The following is a 20,984-nucleotide window of genomic DNA, read 5'->3' as shown; positions in this document are numbered from 1 at the left end:
AGTAAAGTTGCGACTTGCCAACGACCACGACTTCCTTTGACGTGCTCTAACACAAATACAGTGATTTTAAGTGCTTACTATCGTGCTCACACAAATTATTTGGAAAAAGGTAAAGACAGTACGGCCCCTTTACGTTGTACTGAATCACGACGTAGAGTTCACACGGAATGTAAGATGACAAGGCAAGTGAAAACGCGGTGCGTAAGTTGCATGGGAAGAAAACCCAGCAACGACGTAAAACAAACTTTATCCATTACATGTCTTATTCAGGAAATTGGTGTGGAAGAATTCCCATCTGGAGCATATTAAAATCTTCATTGATGTGTGACTCTCTGCATCGGGTAATTAATTGAGATAGGAAACAACCGCATTACATATGACTCTCTGACACAATTCGGTAGGAAATGAAACGAATTATATGTGACTCTGACATAGTTAATTGAGATAGGAGACAACTGTACTATAACAATATATTTTAAATTTGTTTTTTAAATTTTCTTTTAACACTCTAGTTAATTCATACTTCAAGAGCTATAACTTCATCGACTATATCAATATTGTAGCACAAATGGTTCAAAATAGGAGACATTTAGACTGCTTAGGCGATTTATGTAGAATTTGCAGATGGAGATGAGTATTGTTAAGTTACATATTACAGCGCTGCTAGCGTTGGCACAAGTTTTGCCCAAAGCTAGTCCCACCTCAACTCCACCGCCTGCTGCCACCACTCTCTTTTCTCCGTCTCCGCGTTACTACTCCGCACCATTTAATCCCTCAACCGTAACAGGTTCGTCGAAAGTACCTAATATCGTTATTATATTGATATGCGTCGTGCCCACCATATGCGCTTTTATCTTCGTTGGACGCAGATGTTATATCAAGAGGAAGATTAGAGGGGAGGCTCTGGAGAGCGACAAGGAGCTCAACAAATTGCTTGGCCAAGCTGCTCAGTCGGTTCGCTCATTTGCATATGCAGACCTCAGCGCCGCCACCAACAACTTCAGCGACGCTCAAAAGATCGGAAGCGGTGGCTTCGGATGTGTATACAGAGGCACTTTGCCTGCCACAAACGAAGCTGTGGCTGTGAAAAGAGTATCTCCAAATTCCAAGCAAGGTAAGAATCAGTACGTATCAGAAGTTGTAATAAACAATAAGCTTACACACCACAATCTTGTCAGGTTTCTGGGTTGGTGCCATCGAAAGGACGATTTGCTTCTGGTCTACGAATTGCTCTCAAATGGAAGCCTGGACAAATATTTATTTGGGGAGACAGAGGATGCTTTGAATTGGGATCGAAGATACAGTATAGCCTGTGGCATAGCCTCGGCTCTGGTTTATCTTCACGAGGACCGGCATGAGAGCGTTGTGCACAGAGACATAAAGGCCAGCAATGTTATGCTGGATTCGAACTTCAAAGCCAAGCTGGGGGATTTTGGGCTCGCCAGAGTGATGGAGCGCGAAAAGGGAGGACATACCACTGCGCCAGCCGGAACAATTGGGTACATAGCACCAGAGGCCGTAACAACGGGAAAGGCCACTCGAGAGTCCGACGTGTTCAGCTTTGGAGCCCTGAGTCTCGAAATTGCATGTGGAAGACGGCCTGCAGACTGGAGCTTGATTGAACACAATTGCAGAGTGGTGGAATGGGTTTGGCACTTGCATGGACAGCACAGGATTCTTGATGCAGCAGATGAAAAACTGGGTGGAAATTTCAATGGTGAGGAAATGGAACGGCTTATGAAAGTGGGATTGTTGTGTTCTCATCCCGATCCAAATGCCAGACCGACTATGGAAAACGTGGTGGGTATATTGAAAAGAGGAGCAGAGTTGCCCCATGTTTCTGTAGAATTTCCTGAGCCTGTGTATGGTCACCGTCCTCCTGCTGATATCACCTCATCGTCAATATCAATAGTCGATGGATTTCTGTGCTCGTCCAGTAAGTTTTCCACCGGCTTAGGAAGCCGTTCCCTATCACTTTCTGACCCAAATTAGCTATACAATATGTGTATTTATCGGAATTATCTCAAGTGATTGCTCTGTTGGTAAATGGAAAAAGGTAACGAGCGCTTATATATGTCTTGCATGTCTGGCCCCTAGCCATTGATCATATTTTAATCAATATGTGGACCAATGATTTAGGGCCAATTGGCGTGTATTTTATAGTATTCTTCATCCACTATGATGTAAAATTTGGAGTTGTTGTATGGCAGATTTCTAGCTCCATGATTTGGATGTCTCAGAAAGTAATTAAGAGTTTTTAGAGGGCGAATATTTTTTGTAGTGAGGTTACATTGGCTAATTTGGTTTTCATTCTAATAAGTTGATTCTTGTAGTAGTTGTAAAATCTTTTCAAAGCCTGAAGAATATTTTCATAATAGCATAGGGTTTAATAGGATGGTCAAAGAATCTTGAGTTTTTCCATTATACCTAGATAAAATATGAGATGCTAGATACAGTGTGAATTCTTTATTTTATATTTTTGCAAGAGTGCTTGCATATTTCTTCAATCATGAATTCTATTTCCCAATGAAACAAATATAAGTCATAAATAACTAAATGATCATTTACCTTTTTCCTCTTTGTATATTAGTGTAGTTTGTTCATGTTGACGTAACTGTCAATTGCATTTGTCCTCCTTCCTTCTATGACGGTCCAGTTCTGCTTCTTTTTGGACAATTCGGTTTCTGAAGCGAACTCTCCTTTTGTATAAATGGCCTTCTCTCCTTGAATAAAAATAATCAAATCCTTCATGTTTTCTCATCTGGTATCAAAGCAGCATGATCATGGAGGTCTTGCCAGTGTTGGGCAGTCCGTAGAATAGCAGCGTGCATTATTATGTGATGTCTTCAAGTTATGTGATATAGGATGCAACAAAATCAAATTCACATTTTCCTGTACCTGGGCAAAGACATAGAGTGGCATAGAGATTAGAGTGGGATTCTATGGCCTGTAGAACTTATTTTCAGAGGCGACTAGAAGAGAGATTAAGTTTATAGATTGTATGCGAAGGTTTTTGTAAGTAAATTTTGCAATATTTCATAGTGCTTTTTCATTGCCAGTCACTGCTATGTAAAGAAGGAAGCAATGTGTGGCCATATTTGATGTGAATGTTTGTAAGAGAATATAAATTTCAGTTTTGAAAGTCTTGTAAAATGTTTTCATGGTTTTAGGTTTTATTATTTTCTTCAATTTTAGTGCGCCCAAGTGTCAGATTAGTTATACTTGATAAGGAAAATTTTTGTGTTAGTGTGGAAGCCTGCTAACGAGCGTAAGAAAACATTAAAAATATTCACTCCACATCGCATGTGTTGTTGTTTGTATTTGTATTGAACAATTGCAAAAAGATTAGATTAAATGTTGGAGTGTGTTCCTATCGCAAGGAAAGAGCCCATCAATGTAGGCTTAACAACAAGGGAAGGAGTTCAGTTACATTGTGCATAGGTGGCATGCATAATAATTATTTGGGAATTCAGAAGAGAACCAAGCAAGTATACATGTAGACTCCAAAATCATCATATTGCAAAAGATTCATCTATTTATATAAATATGCTTGTAGGATGTAGTTTTTTTAAAGATAGGAAGTTACAGAAAATGCAGATCTCCACATCTCCACCTTTTATTTATTGTTTTGATTGTATGATATTGAACATAGTTATTTGGAGTTATCAATGTGTAAAAGTGTGTATCTAAGAGGAGATTTATTTTGAAACTTCGAGTCATAAGGACATAGTGTATACACATCAAATCATATTGTAAAAGTTGTGTTTTCAATTAAGCTCAACAACTATTATTTACATGGTTACATATATTGTTTGTATTCTTGTCGCCCGTGTTACACCTTAGAAGGTCTTTGAAGGTTTGTGGTGCAGGGGCACCTCCTCAACAAGCCAATCATGGATCTGATGATGAAGATTAGGATCTTAGGATCATTGTGAATGTCTTTTGTTTGTGATATTTTCATGTATTCAATAAGGACCCCACCATGTAAACCAATGTCACAAATTAGGCATCCTAATAAGCCAATTTGGACAATTTGGTAAATAGGGGTAGTAGGATGTTTTTTTTTTATGTTTTGTAGGATTTTAGGGTGTGTAGGTGGTGATTGGTTGATCCAAGTTGTGTGGATCCCAAATTTGTGTTAATTGACAACTTTGTCAAAAAGTGCAACTTTTGAAAATGCAACGTTTGCAAGCAAAAGTGTAACTTTTCCGATTTGGGTTGATGTAAGCTTCCCAACGAATCTAACCTCTTCAAAATTCAGTTGGTAATCGTTGGAGAAGGCTATATACCTTGTGGACATGATTCCCAAGGTTAGAGTGATTGTTGATTGAAGTTTGAAGGCAATAAAATACTGAAAACTGAGTTATTTCCCAGAATTTATGAGTTTGCAGTGGTTGTACGTCATTGTACGGATTGGTTCTGATAAAACCATTCATGGAGTAGATAGAGGGTTGAATCACCTTTTTTTTGGTGGTGGTTTGAGATCTTGATCTTCTGGGAGTACTGAGAACCCTTCAATTTACTGACTGCAACCTGGAAAGCAAGGGTTTGGCTAAGGTTTTACCTAAAAATGGCCATATCTTGCACCTTCTTCCTCTAGAAGTTCTTTCCTTTGGTGGAGTGTAGGGTTGGTCAATGTACTTTAAGTTTTTCATGGGTTTTTGGAGGGAAGGCTCAGTTGTGGAGAGTATGATGCAAAACTAGGTGGGCATCTCTATGTGACTACCTTAGACGAAATTAGGACAGTCACCCTAAAATCTTGTAGCGGTGGATTCCAGGCATGCAACCCTGGAATATGAGGCTACTTTCCATCCCCCACATTCTCATGATGTTAATTTTGCGATTGAGGACCAAGAGATGGGTGTTGCTTTATAAAATAGGCCTAATCACCCTAATTAGGCCTTTAGGTTTCAAAAGGTTTTAAACCCTTAGATTGCACATCTCACCAATTCCTTTTGGGTATGTGTGTAACTTCATAAAGGGTATCTGGAGTGATAAATAGTTTTCCAGGTTGTGTGCAAGATTTTGGAATTAAGGGGAAAATACTTGCTAAATAGGGCTACTAGCCTAGTGATAGGGAGGATCCTAGTTGCTTGACTCAGCTTGACTCACTCCAAGGCTTTCTTCCTAGCCTAACCTGGGAATGCTTCTCTCTATTCCCTTAATCCACTCTAGGTCCTCACTATCAAGGGTTGATACTCTGCTCTTTGTGAATTCACTTTTTTAAATCCACCAACTCACTCATCCACCGGATCTCACCAGACACCTTGCAGGGTTTTCTCTATCGTGGATTATACCTACAACTTCTCCTAAGTTTGTTTCCTTCTCGTGCTTGGATCTTCTCTCACTTTGATCCCAACTTCCCCTGATCTGAGGCGAATAGCCTAGATTCGAATCTACCTTGCAAATGATTTCTCTTGGTCACTGATACCCAGTCGGGCTATCATCAAGTTCGCCTAGGGCCAGTTTGTTGAAATGGCCGATGCCATTCCCTGGTCTGCTACAAATAGGATTCTACTGTACATGGCTAGCTCTTCTTGACAACCTCCAATGGTCGTATGGATCCCACGGTGGAGAATCAAGACAGAACCATGTTTAACTACTTGTCACCAATAGAAAACAAGAAACAGAATAACAACTTATTTACAGAGCCAAGCTTGGCACGACTTCAAAATTGGAACTCACAAAACACAGAAAAGTAACATCTACACTATCACTCTTGCATTTAAATATTTAAGCCATTATTTACAGTTTTCAAATGAAAAATGAACTCTGAGAAAGAAACCAGAAAACGGTCATAAAATTGTTATTCAAAAGATGTTCTCCGTTCCACCTATCCAACCTCCTTCTAACCTCTATACAAAATGCTCATTGGGTCTTTTATAGCCTCTACGACATGTCATGAAACATCCCTAACGGACGAGATCGAACTCGACACAATTGGTTTCCTGTTGTAACTATCTTTCAACCTCCATCGGGTCATCGAGTTAGCGCCACAACACTTATCTCGACATCCCACATGGCGGTTTCCAACTCACTAATTTTTCTATCGGGTCATCGGCGTAGCCTTAAAACACTTACTCTGATGTCCGATGACATTTCACACATTGCACACTTCCACATTGGTTTTCATCGGGTCATCAGGTTAGCATCAAGACATTCTTGTCGATGGCTGATGGTGCGCTCCCAACAAAAAGCTTCCTTATCGGGTTGTCGGTATAGCCCCAAACATGTTATGTCGATGGCCGATGATGCGCTCTAAACCACATGCTTTCCCATCGGGTTATCGGGCGGCACAAAAACTAGTCTTGCCGATACCTGATGACTCCACTTCAACTCGCTCTGCTCGCTGACTTCTCACTGGATCCCATCATGGTACCTCATGCAACTTACCATAGCGGTATAGCGACCAACGTTGATCAACCTGGGACTTGCTCACCTGTTACTCACTTCACTCGCTGACTTCTTGCTGGGTCCCACCATGGTCGCCAAGTTGCGGGCGATAAACCTTGTGTAGCTTGCCATAGCAGTATAGCGACCGACATTGATCAATCCGAGACTTGCTCACCCGTTAGCTAGCGGTTTCATTGGGTTATCAGGGTAGGTCTTGCCGAAAAACATAACTTTCACAAAGAAGATAAAAAATGCACTCCAAGCTCCAAACAGACAACCTAATGGACTAGAACCAGTCCTTATGCCAAAATTTCTAAAACTGCAAAGGGTATTTCCTCACCCTTAGGTGCTCCTGCACCATACTCCCCACACAAAAAATCAAGTCCCCCCTAGGGGCGGCTAGGCGACATCAATGCCCAGTCTTTTGAAATTGGATTTTGCAACCCAAGTGGCTTCGGCCTCAGATAAGTTGTGCCACTTGATTAAGTGTTCCATATACATGCCATGCCTTGTTTGCTTCTTTACCCTGGAATCTAAAATCTATTCCGCCTGTGGTTTAGAAATGGGTGGTACTGGAATATCACGGAGAGTAGTTTCCACTTCTGGATTCGGTCCATCTAGCACTGCTATGGGACCTTGAAACTGAACCAAGTCTTGGACATTAAACATAGGGGACAATGCCAAATCTGCAGGTAAATCTACCTTATAAGCATTGGAGCCATACTTAGCCAAAATTTTGCAAGGACCCATTCGCCTCATCTGAAGTTTACTAGGGACTCCCTTCTACAATCTTGCCTTGTTCAGATGTACCATAACCATGTCTCCAACTGCAAATTGAATGTCTTTTCTCCTCTCATCTGCTTTAGCCTTAATCCTTTACGTAGCGTCGATCAATTTTTTTTGTACTTGTTTGTGCACCTCTTTCATAGACTGGATGAAATCCTCTGCATGTCCACTTCTTCCTTCTAGGCTCCCTAAATCTCGAAGTTCACAAACACCACGTGGGTGGAGTCCATAAACAATCTTAAAACAACTCTGACCTGTAGTTCTATTGACACTGTCATTATATGCAAATTCTGCCTGTGGTAGCACTTGATCCCACATCTGTCCATACTCTTTCGTCGGACACCTCAGAACATTACCCAATACTCGTTTAATGACCTCAGTTTGACCATCTATCTGCGGATGGTACGCAGAACCAAAAGAAAGGTTAGTTCCCAGTCTTGTCCACAAAGTTTTCCAAAAGTGTCCCATAAACTTCACATCCCTGTCTGAAACTATACTGAGAGGTAGCCCATGAATTCTTACCACCTCTTTGAAAAATAAATGTGCAATGTAACCAGCATCATGCATAGTCTTGCATGGAACAAAATGACTCATTTTACTAAACCTGTCAACAATGACAAAATACTATCCAGGCCAGTCTTGGTTTTTGGCAAACCTACAATAAAATCCATGCTGATGCACTCCCACGGTATTTTGGGAATTGGTAAAGGTTGGTATAGTCCAGCATTTGAACTACTACCCTTGGCTCTCTGACACACAAAACGCTGCTCAACATACTTCCTGATATCTTTGTGCATTTTCGGCCAATAATAAATTCTTTGCACCAACTCAAGTATTTTATTCAGACCAAAATGTCCACTAAGACTTCCATTATGTTTTTCCTGTATGAGATTTTCCCTCATAGATCCTCTTGGCACACATAACTGACATCCCTTAAACAAAAGACCACTCTGCAATGTGTAATTTGCATACTGGCTATTGAAATTATTATTAAACTCATTGCATACCTTGTATACCTCATAAAAGTCTTCATCTTCTCTGTAAAGCCCCTTGAAACTCTCCACACCTATGCTCTACAAAGTCACTTCTTGTATAGTGAGAAGTTTTCTACTTAAGGCATCTTCTACCTTATTCAGTTGTCCCTTTTTGTGCTTGATAGTGAAAGTGTATGCCTACAGTTTTTCTATCCATTTGATGTGTCTATTGCTCAACTTTTCTTGAGAATTGATAAAACTCAAGGCTTGGTTATCTATAAACACTACAAATTCTTTGGGCAAAAGATAATGCCTCCACTTCCTAAGAGCTTGCACTAAGGCATAAAATTATAAGTCGTAGGATGAGTATCTCTGCTTAGCTTCATTCAATTTCTTAGTATAGAATGCTACTAGTCTTCCCTCTTGGTTCAAAACAACTCTTACTGCTATATGACTAGCATCACATTCTAGGGTAAACAACTTATCAAAACTAGGTAAAACTAGGATGGGTTGGGTAGCTATCCTCTTTTTGAGCAACTCAAACCCCTGGTCGGCTTCTTTAGTCCACCTAAACTTAGTTTTCAAACCACCCTTAATTGTATCAAGAACAGGAGCACAAATTTCACTAAAACCTCAAATGAACTTCCTATAAAATTGGGCAAGTCCATGAAAAATTCTTACCTCAATAGCAATTTTTGATGTAGGCCAACTCTGTATTGCTTCCACCTTGCTAGGATCCATTTCCAAAGTGCCTTGGGATACAACAAAACCCAGATAAATGAGTTCTTGTTTCATGAATTCATATTTTTCAAGATTGATTGCCAACTGTTCCTCATGCAGTTTCCTTAATACAATCCGCAAGTGTTCAAGATGCTCTTCCAATATTTTGTTGAATATGAGGATATCATCAAGGTATACCACTACAAATCTACCTATGTAGTCTTTCAACACCTCATTCATCAACCTCATGAAGGTGCTAGGGGCGTTAGTAATCCCAAATGGCATAACTAACCACTCATATAACCCCTCTGTAGTCTTAAAAGTTGTTTTCCATTCATCCCTTTCTTTAATCCGGATCTAGTGATAACCACTCTTTAAATCCAGCTTAGTAAAATACTTTGCTTCTCCAAGACAATCCATTAAATCCTCAATTCTAGGGATAGGATGAGTCAGTAAATAATCTCCATTTACCTCCTTTCTTGGTTGCTAGGACCACTGGCACAGCACATGGGCTTATACTTTTTCTGATTAGACCTTGATCGAGCAGCTCGTGTACTTGTCTTGTCACTTCGTTGTTTTGCTCAAGAGTCATCTTATATGAAACGTTATTAGGCAGTGATGCTCCGGGTATAAATTCTATCTAGTGACTTACTATTCTAGGAGGAGGGAGTCTTGCAGGTGTTCCATCACTCACAATGTCCTTAAACTGTTCTAACAACTACTGAACCTTTTTAGGTAAACTTTCTTGTTCAATCTTCTTTTCTTGACTAGATTTCACTAAGAGAGCATAATGTTCTCCACCTCCTTTCTTGAGATCTCTCAAAAATTATTTTCCTCCAGCCAACAACACATTAGGACCACTAGTCTTGGTTCATTCATCCTCTACCAAAGATTGAATCATGTATGTCACCCCTTCCTTTGTGAATGCATAGGATTTCTTTTCTCCGTCATGGATAACCTTTCTGTCAAATTGCCACGGTCTTCCTAGCAACAAATGACAGGCATCCATGGGTAGAACATCACATAAAATTCTGCCATAATACTTCCCAATTGCAAATTCAACCCATACTTGTTCATTTACTAACACATGTTGTCCCTTATTCAACCATGTGACCTTATAAGGATGACTATGTGCCATGCTACTTAGCCCAAGTTTACTTACTACTTCTTTGGAGATGATATTATCCGTTGATCCTGAGACAATGATCACTTTACACACCTTACCAAGTATCTTGCACTTTACTCTGAAAAGAGACCTCCTCTGTTTAGGCTCTTCCTTAACCGGTTCCCTGATTAGTACCCTTCTAACCATCAGATTCTCACCATTCTCTGAGTCAAGGTTTACTTCAGGAGACTTCACACTACTAGAATCCTCTTGCACATAATTGATTATTTTCTCTTTATGTGATGAGGTTGCCTTCTCCGGACACATATAGGCAGGATGACCAAAATTACTGCAATGGTAACACTTCATGTTTGCAAAGTGTGAACCTCCCCTAGAAATTCCAGATCTACCTCTGTTATTGTTGTTATGACCTCTTCCTCTACCATAATTTCCTCTTCCACTGGATTCATTAGTCTACTCAATCAATTTTGACTCTCCTTGTGATCTTATTTCACTTCCTCTGCCACTATAGCTTCCTCTATAACCTTTTGAATCTCTGCCTCTACCTCTGCCTCTACTAGTGCTTTCATGTTTCTTCTTATTCTTTTCTTCTACTTTCAGGACCAACTGATAACATTTGTGAATGGTATTTGGACTCAACAAACTTATTTCCTCTTGTATGTTCCATCTCAGACCGTTAAGATACCTTGCTACTCTAATGCTTTCATCCTCCTTCACTTTTGACCTTAGACACAACTTCTGGAACTCTTTAGTGTAGGTACTTAAATCTAACTCCTTTTGCCTTAGGTTTTGTCTTTTCCTATGCAACTGCACTTCATAATCCTCAGGAAGATAAGTCTCTCTGATTTTGCTTACCATCCCTTTCCAAGTAGAGATGGGGATCTTACCTTCTCTTTCTCTCTCATTTTGTATAATCCTCCACCAAGTAATGGAAGCACCTCTCATTCTCGACTTATCCACCTTAACCTTTTGGGCCTCAGTCACACCTTCACACTCAAAATAGTTTTCCATACCCTCTTTCCATTCCATTACCGACTCTGTTTCCATCTTTCTGCTAAACAGTGGCACTCCTTCCAAAGACTTTCCACTCATTGCCTTCAAAGCCTTCAAGAATGGTTCTTGATCAATAACAAGGTCTGGGGCAAGGACTTCATCCTCTATTGCCAACATTTTACCCTTCTCATCTATCTTCCCACTCACTTCTCTTGTCTTGACTTCCACCACACCTAGTTTCTTCTCCAACTGCTCCAACCTTTCCTTGAGCAATTGGTTTTCATCTTCTTGGTTAGCGACCTACTTAGCCAATTCTGCATTGGTCACCATCTTTACTCCTTCTTCTGATGCTAGATCAGTCTTACACTCTTCACCCCAAGTCTTTAGCTGGCTCTAATAACAATCTGATAGGGAGGATCCTAGTTGCTTGAGTCAACTTGACTCACTCCAAGGCTTTCTTCCTAGCCTAAACTGGGAATGCTTCTCTCTATTCCCTTAATCCACTCTAGGTCCTCACTATCGAGGGTTGATACTCTGCTCTTTGTGAATTCACTTTCATAAATCCACCGGATCTCACCAGACACCTTGCAGGGTTTTCTCTACCATGGATTATACCTACAACTTCTCCTAAGTTGTTTTCCTTCTCATGCTTGGATCTTCTCTCCCTATGATCCCAACTTCCCCTGATCATAGGCTAATAGCCTAGATTCCAATCTACCCTGCAAATGATTTCTCTTGGTCACTGATACCTAGCTAGGCTATCATCAAGCTCGCCTAGAGCCAATTTGCTGAAACGGTCAACGCCATTCCCTGGTCTGCTATAAATAGGACTCTACTATACATGGTTGGCTCTTCTTGACAACCTCCAATGGTCGTGTGGATCCCACGATAGAGAATCAAGACAGAGCCATGTTTAACTACTTGTCACCAACAGAAATCAAGAAACAGAACGACAACTTATTTACAGAGCTGAGATTGGAATGACTTCAAAATTGGAACTCACAAAACACAGAAAAGTAACATCTACACTATCACACTGGCATTTAAAGATTTAAGCCATTATTTACAGTTTTCAAATGAAAATTGAACTCTGAGAAAGAAACCAGAAAACGATCTTCAAATTGTTATTCAAAAGATGTTCTTCGTTCTGCCTATCCAACCTCCTTCTAACCTCTATACAAAATGTCCATTGGGTCTTTTATAGCCTCTATGACATGTCATGAAACATCCCTAATGGACGAGATCAAACTCGACACAATCGGTTTCCTGTTGTAACTGTCTTTCAACCTCCATCGGGTCATTGGGTTAGCACCGCAACACTTATCCCAACATCCCATGGTGGTTTACAACTCACTTGTTTTTCTATCGGGTCATCGGAGTAGCCTCAAAACACTTACTCCGATGTCCAATGACATTTCACACATTGCACACTTCCACATTGGTTTCCATCGGTTCATCGGGTTAGCATCAAGACATTCTTGCCTATGGTCAATGGTGCGCTCCCAACAAAAAGCTTCCTTATCAAGTTGTCGATATAGCCCCAAACATGTTCTGTTGATGGCCGATGATGCGCTCCAAACCGCATGCTTTCCCATCGGGTTATCAGGTGGCACAAAAACTAGTCTTGTCGATACCCAATGGCTCCACTTCGACTCGCTCCGTTTGCTGACTTCTCGCTGGGTTCCACCATGCTACCTCATGCAGCTTTCCATAGCGGTATAGCGACCGACGTTGATCAACCCGGGACTTTCTCAACCGTTACTCGCTCCACTCATTGACTTCTCACTGGGTCCCACCATGGTCGCCAAGTCGCAGGAGATAAACCTCGTGCAGCTTGCCATAGCGGTATAGCGACTGACATTGATCAATCGAGGACTTGCTCACCCGTTAGCTGGTGGTTTCATCAGGTTATCGAGGTAGGTCTTGCCAAAAAACAAAACTTTCACAAAGAAGATAAAAAATGCACTCCAAGCTCCAAACAGACAAACTAATGGACTAGAACCAGTCCTAATGCCAAAACTGCAAAGGGTATTTCCTCACCCTTAGGTGCTCCTGCACCACCTAGGGGGTAGGTTTCCAAAGGAAGTATAGAGAAGAGGTGCCAAAGCATAAAACCAATGTGTTGAACAGTTCTTAGGTGTCATGAATTGACTAAATCCAAAGCCCCTAGGAGCAAGAGTCATGGAGAGGTGTGGTGGAGATGTTGAGACTATTAACTCATTTTGAGTAGGTGCTAGACTAGAGGAGTGTGTGTAGTTCAAACCTTAAGATGTGGAGTCCTTCCTTGTAGGATCCTTATTGTCTTTTGAAGGGTCAAACCCAAACCTTTTGGACTTTTCCTTAGGTGTGTGAAGGGCTCTACATCAATTTGAATGCTACACCTAAAGGTGCCTAAAAAGACTCACAGGGGTCATCATATGATTAAAGAATAACAAGGTTCTTGGTGGACAAAGGAATTTCCATAATCTTAGGTTAGCTTCTCTCTTTGAAACAATGCCTTGCATGAGAAGTATTTTTGGATTTTGTTTCTTAGCTTTCTTTTTGTGATGCTAACTATATAGTACATAGGGTATGGAAATAAGTGTGGATGATAGGATTGAATGGTAGAGGCATGAGAAAATATGATGGGATGAAGGGTAATTAGCACCAAAAATTGCACACACCATGATGTATGGTGAATCTTTGGAATAGGATGTGAGAGTTGTTATAATCCAATAACACTGAGAGGGGGGTGAATCAGTGTTATACCGAAATTGTCAATTTTAGCCTTATTAAAACATGCATACACCAACCAGTATACCGATATATACAAAATTGAAAGAAGTAAAGCAACCAATAAGACAATCACATAAATGAACACCATAACACACATAATTATACGTAGAAAACCTCAAAGAGGAAAAACCACGGTGGGATTTGTGACCCACAATATAAATCCACTGACCATATGAAGAGATATTACAAAATATAGGGGCCTGCACTTGCAAGAAGGCTTACAACCTAGAGCACACTGCTCAATCACAAAAGGAGCCTCACTAACTACATATAAATCCAGACTACAATCTGGAGAAATGATTGAACTGCAAAGATAGCATCTTCTATGCCTGAATACAGTTCTGATTAAGCTCTGCCTGTTTCGGTGTGAAACCCTAAACCCTTTACCAGAATAAACCTTTACAAAAATATCCTCACATACACGATCTCTCTGATATATTTCACATCACTTAACATCCATATTTGCATCCATACTATTACATCACAAAATGATCTATCCAACTGACCTATATACCTTATACAATTTATCATACCTTATGTCGTCTTACAAAGATATTTACAATATCAAAATACTTGTCGGCTAGATAACATAAACACATGAATATCAAAAATAATTGTTGATGCTGGGTCCAAAAGATGTCAGTCTCCAATACCGATAACCTGATTCTAAACCATGTTAGCCTGCACTGTCGGTAACCAAAGAAATCCTTCCATCATGTTAGTGTCGGTAAAGTGTCTGACGGTGAAGTGCCTGTCGGTACACAACTTACCCAAAACATGAAGCCGGAACAAGATATCATGTTTCCATCAATGACAACATAGTGAAACCAACCAAGTGAGTTTCAATTGCCAACAATCTCCCCCTTTGGCATTGATGGCAACACTCATGTGAAAAATGATCATGGTTTCATCTATCGGTTTCATCCTGAACTTGCTCTCCTTGAGTTGAATATCCATCAATACAAAATACTCCATACTTCCATAGTTTTCCATATCTACCCCTAATGTATACAACTCCCTTTTTTCTTCCTTTGACATCAATGCCATCAAAATTTCCAAAAATAATACAAAAAATCCAAAACCGGGATGAAGAATGAAAGATACTGTACAATGAATGTTCCAAAAATACCTTACCCAAGCTTAATATATTTGAAAATATCCTGATATGCCTTCTCCAATAGCTCAAGATAAGTATCCCAACCAGATTTGAAAGTGATGGAAATAGATACAAGTCCATTTAGCATATGTGCAAATGACTCTTTCTCATTTAACTCTGTCGGTGTGGGCTTACCAACTAGATCTATACACTCCTTATGTACACTAAGTGAATCCAACTGAGGACTCACCAAACCTCTAAGAATTCTTACCCTTCTTATGATTTTGTCTTTTTCTTTCTCAAGAACAAAAATTTGGGCTTCCAAAACCAAAATTTGACCATCAATGGATGTAGTCAATGAATTCAATCCATCAAATGAATTGGCTATACTTGCAATTTTCTCCTAAGATTCCTTAATCTTCTTATCCAAATTAAATGTAATAACATTTGTGTTACAACATACTCTGTAAATATTTGTACACTTATTTAAAGAATTGTCTATCAATTTCAACTTTTTATTAATCTTCTTCCTCTCAGACTAAATCACTTGATCAAATGTATCTATTTTTGCCTATGTGAACCTCTCTAGTGCTTGTCAGTTTGATATATGCTGCAAGAATTGAAAATCCTTTGAAATATGCTATGTAATTGTCTTAAGCTTGCCAGATGGGCTCGCTTCTCTATCAATCTTTCACTTCGGAACTAGTCTATGCAAAAAATGATAGACTGATCAATAATCCCTTTATCCATAGATCCCTCCTTCATCATTTTTTGTGCAGCCGTCATCATGAGTTCAGTAGAGCTCATCTTGGTCATGCTTTTCTTTTCAACCTGTGAGGTGTCAATTGGCAACAATGATGGATTCACTATTGGTTCCCTACCGGATTCCCCTTTCTTCTCCTCTAATGAATTAACCTTTATAGTTTCCTCACTTGCACCGGTGGCTTCGCCACTTGGTGCAGTCTTAGTAACTGATGGTTTCTCCCTAGGAACTATAACCTCAACCTGTACATTTGTATCAAGAGGACTGTTGTGCTCAACATTAGTATCATGTAAATTATCAACCTTTACACTCTATTTTTGTCGGTATCTCAACATTTATCTTTACATTTGTATCTATCGGGGGCTTAATTTCCACTATCTTAATGTTTTTCAAAATTGAGGGTGAAGTACCCATAATACCCTTCCCTTTTTCTTCAACCAGGATGTCTGCGGTGTCTGTTTTTTATTCCGGTGAAATATAAAAACCACGGTTCTCTTCAAAGAACTTAACCCATTCCTTGTGGGTCTCCTTGATTATCTCATTTACTCTTCCTAGCATAAGACTGATTATTCTATGTTTGTTATTAAAGATTTTCCTATCGGCAACCTCAAGTGTCCTATCCATTTCCTCTGGTGCAATAGAAACACAAACAGATAACAACTCTTGTATCTTAATTTGCCTATCTTCTTGCATTGATGATAGTCTCCTAGCATCTAACATATCATACAATTCTGTCGGTATTTGGTTTTCAATTTCTATCAAGGCTTCCTTATAAATATCCAAATATAACAATATTGCTTCCTCTATCTCTCTTTGTTCATCATCCTCTAAATTTTCATAGTAAAACTATACATTTTTTAACATACCATTTTTAGTAATCTCATCAACTAATTCTACACAAGTTTTTGGTGGAATGATAGTTACATTACCAGATTCAATTGCCAAATCAATGTCATCCTTCTTCTAACTTCTTCCAGTACCAGATGGAGCTGAAGATGTTACTTTTGGTGCTTTCTTTTGTGCCAGTAACTTGAATGTAACTTTCCTAACCGGTTGCTTTTTAGCCTCTACCTTGGTTTCTTATGTTTTCTTCCTTATAACCCTTTTGAATGTCAGGGGTGTGTCATCTTCAAATTCAGATTCAGCTGCAATAGGTTCAATAAATACTTTTGGTTCTTTCCTCTTCCTACCTTTCTCTGAGACAACATCAATCAATGCTTTGAAGTCCAGTGAACCTTTCTCAACAAACTTGCTTGCATGTCCTTCCTACTTCTCTCTCTTCTTCCGGTTGAACTCAGTTTCAACCTCTTGAGTCTTCTGCTTAGTAATACCACAGGGCTTCTCAGCTTCATCAATAGGTGCATCAATCAACATCTTTGCATAAGCATCAAGGATCTGTGCATCAACTTCATAGCCCATCTCCTCAATCCAGATCTTCTGGGGTTTGACCGCTTTCATGGGTGTTTCATCTTTATTCACCATGAAGCATATGTCGGTTGAGTATTTTTCAACAATGTGCTTTGGAACCCTTTCTCTAGATTGCATAACCTTCTAGAATGCCTTAAAATAACCCCATACTTTTTCATCTCTTTGACTACCTAATGAAGCAACTGATTGTTTCAGTTGCCTCCCTATCGGGATATCAAATGCCCATTGTCTCTTCCCAAAACGAGGAGTCTCATTCATGAAAATAACATTAAATAGACAATTAGGTTACCATACCAGAAAGTCCCTTTCTTTTCTCCTTTAATATTTAACAGTTCATCCAACATCCAACCACATAGATCCAATTTCTCATTTTCTCTCACCATCTTGTAAGCTGTGAAAATGCAGGAGCTAGAAACATAATTCAGTCAGTTTGATTGAGTTACCTTGTAACCGATGACCATGCTACTGAATCTGATGTTTCTGTCAGTGATAGTGTTTATTTTCATAGATCGCATGTCTGATGTTGCGCTAGTAATCTTGTTGACATGATCATTAAAAACCTTCTTATCCGGACACTGCCCAACCTGTGGTAAACCGGTGATTGCCCTGATGGCCTCCTTTGTTATCTTATATGGTCTATTTAGCCAGATAAACTCTCCATGTACTCTGCTCAAAATATACCTAACAATTTCATCTTCAAATTCTGGAATGTCCAAAATGTCGATAAACCCTAAATCCTCAATGTGTTTGTACTCGAGCTTAATCTTTCCAGAATCTCCCATTAGCTCACTCATGTACTTGCTCTTGATATTAGACATTCCCAAATCCTCAATGTGATAGTGAATGTAGGCTCTTACATCTTCTACATACACAACTCCTTCTGGGACACGGGAAAAAGCGCCAACCTAATCGTCCAAGGTAGCCACATGCGGATATCGCTTGAAAGTCGGCCTGGGATGGTCCTTGACCTCAACAATAGCTGGATTTGCAACAATGATAGGTACAGATGATGATCCCACTTCCATGATTAAAGATAAATACCTGTGAATCACTGGCGGTGAAAAACCCTAAAGACCTCTTCCAATCACTAGTGAATTCGCTCAAGAAGATATCCGATCGCACTGAATTGCCCTTAATCGCTCTAAAACACTCTTAATCACTTCTGAATACAAATTGATCAATAATGAAGTATTTTCAACCTTTTATCCTCCAAGAAAAAGAAAAACCCTAATCTTTCATTAACATCAATGACTTTCAGTGGAAGATACCGGATCTCGATAAAACATCTCCATGTCGGATAAGCATCTACAATGTCTGAAACATCTTCCAGAACCTCTTCCTAGGGCATATGCAGTATCTTCATGAATTTTTGCCTACCCCTAAGGCATCTGCCTTAGTTACCAGATGAGCTTCCTGTTGGTGCAGGAGCAACTTCCTCTGTCGGATAAGTAACCGGTGCATTCCCATCGACTGATTGTTCTTCAGACTTCCTAACCCATCTCTGGGTATGATCTTGTCATATTTCATTAACCATTTGTTTCCCTTTCTCATTTGATCCTCCATTACCAACCGGTGGATTTCTACTTTTACAGAATTTAGCAATATGTCCAGCCTTATTACATGCATAACATGTAACATTGTTCTTTTGAATTGCTTTGCTAAAACCAGTATAATTGCTTGACCTGCACTGATTAGCCATATGTCTAAATTTTCCACATGCATAACATTTTACATTCATTCTGCAATCTTCTATCTTATGACCATACTTATTACACTTAGAACATTGACCGAGAGCAGAATCAGGGTTTTGATTTGCTCTGTTTCTACATTTCCTAGCCATGTGACCAAATTTATTACAAACAAAACATCTACCATTAAAATTATAAGCATTAAACTACCTTACCAATGTCTTATGGTTTTGATCTTCATTAGCAGTACCGGAACTCTGTCCTTGTTCAAATCCAAGTCCACTGGAATCTCCATCCTACCTTTGTCCCTTCGATAACTCATCTAGTTGTGTTGAACTAATCTTGAATTTTTCTTTATACTCACTTGCAATAGTCAAATCATCTCTCAGAATTATCATTTGTCTCTCAAGCTCTTGTTCATTACTCTGGGATTGTACTAAATCAGTTCTCAACATATCATTCTCATGAACCAACCTACCACATTCTTCAAATTTGTTCTTCAGAGATACAACAAGATTTTCTTCCTTTTTCTTTCGGTCCTCAATCTCTTTAGACATTCTCATAGTTATAGCTTGCATTTCATTTTTCATGACCATGTTCTCCTGACTCAGCTTCTGACACTTTTCCTTAAGTGCATCTTTCTCTTCATCATCCTGATTTTGCAAAAGTTCCTTCCTCCTATCTTGACAGATGACAGCCTCTCTTGTAGGACAAAAATGAATTCCTTAGCAGAATTCAATTCATCTTGTAGCTTTAAGTTATCCTTTCAACATCATAATCTTCAAGTGCCATCTCAAGTTGCTTTTCCAAACCCATATCCATGGATTCTGGATTCAGGATCTTCCTCAAGTTGTTAAACTTCCTCCGAGGCACAAGGCTCTGATACCAATTGTTGGAATCCAATAACATTGAGAGAAGGTGAATCAGTGTTATACCAGAATTATCAATTTTAACCTTATTAAATCATGCTTACACCAACCGGTATACCGGTACATACAGAATTGAAAGAAGTAAAGCAACCAATAAGCCAATCACATAAATGAACACCATAACACACAGAATTATAAGTGGAAAACTTCAAACAGGAAAAACCACGGTGGGTTTTGTGACCCACAATATCAATCCACTAGCCATATAAAGAGATATTACAAAATATAGGGGCCTGCACTTGCAGGAAGGCTTACAGCCTATAGCACACAGCTCAGTCACAAAAGGAGCCTCACTGACTACATATAAATCCATACTACAATCTGGAGAAATGATTGAACTGCAAAGATAGCATCTTCTATGCCTGAATATAGTTTCGGTTAAGCTTTGTCTGTTCTAGTTTGAAACCCTAAACCCTTTACCGGAATAACCCTTTACAAAAATATCCTCACATACATGATCTCTCTGATATATTTCGCATTACTTAACATCCATATTTTCATCCATGTTGTTACATCACAAAATGATCTATCCAACTGACCTATATACCCTATACAATTTATCATGTCTTATGTTAGCTTACAAAGATATTTACAATATCAAAATACATGTCGGCTAGATAACATAAACACATGAATATCAAAAATAATTGTTGATGTTGGATCCAAAAGATGTCATCCTCCAATACCGATAACTTGATTCTAAACCATGTCGGCCTGCATTGCCAGTAACCAAAGAAATCCTTCCATCCTGTCAGTGTTGATGTCGATGTCGGTGAAGTGTCTGCCGATGAAGTACCTGTCGGTACACAACTAACCCAAAACTTGAAGCCAGAACAAGATATCATGTTGCCATCAATGACAACATAGTGAAACCAACCAATTGAGTGTCAATTGCCAACAAGAGTTTGAGGGTGAAGGATTTTAGATTCTAAGATTTAGATGGTGGGTTGAATTACTAATTTTGAGATGTACGAACACAATATAGATGTTGGGTTTTTAGGATGGGAATGCTAAGATTTAGATGGAATGATTTTAAATTAGGATAGGGGATAGGAAAATATGTTGATGCATTACTTTTTATTTTGGGAACCACATTATTTTTGGGCTTCCTTTGTGATTGGTGGTCCTATTTGTCCTTTTGGATTTATTTAGTTTTGGATCATAAATTTCATTTGATATTACATGTTGACATGTTACAAAATGGTGATCTAGATTCTTTTTTTATATGTTTGTCCATACAATTTGATTCCAAAGTTGATGGAATGGTCCCATTTAGAGAGATTAGCTTGGCATCCCATTACTTGGGCAATCGA

General features: G+C 39.3%; 1 protein-coding gene across 1 annotated transcript; it reads left to right on the top strand.

Annotated features, from left to right (window-relative positions):
• The first annotated feature begins 593 nt into the window (after nucleotides 1-593).
• LOC131075497 (L-type lectin-domain containing receptor kinase IX.1) lies at nucleotides 594-2,344 on the top strand. Its single transcript, XM_058012340.2, has 2 exons — nucleotides 594-1,114; nucleotides 1,179-2,344. Exons 1-2 carry the CDS (start codon nucleotides 1,038-1,040, stop codon nucleotides 1,990-1,992), a joined length of 891 nt encoding a protein of 296 aa, XP_057868323.1. The 5' UTR covers nucleotides 594-1,037; the 3' UTR covers nucleotides 1,993-2,344.
• Nucleotides 2,345-20,984: the final 18,640 nt, after the last annotated feature.

The sequence above is a fragment of the Cryptomeria japonica genome, chromosome 5 (genome assembly GCF_030272615.1).
Source record: "Cryptomeria japonica chromosome 5, Sugi_1.0, whole genome shotgun sequence".
Lineage (NCBI taxonomy): Eukaryota > Viridiplantae > Streptophyta > Pinopsida > Cupressales > Cupressaceae > Cryptomeria > Cryptomeria japonica.
The sequence above is the reverse complement of the archived record's forward strand: the minus strand, read 5'-3'. Positions and strand labels throughout refer to the sequence as shown.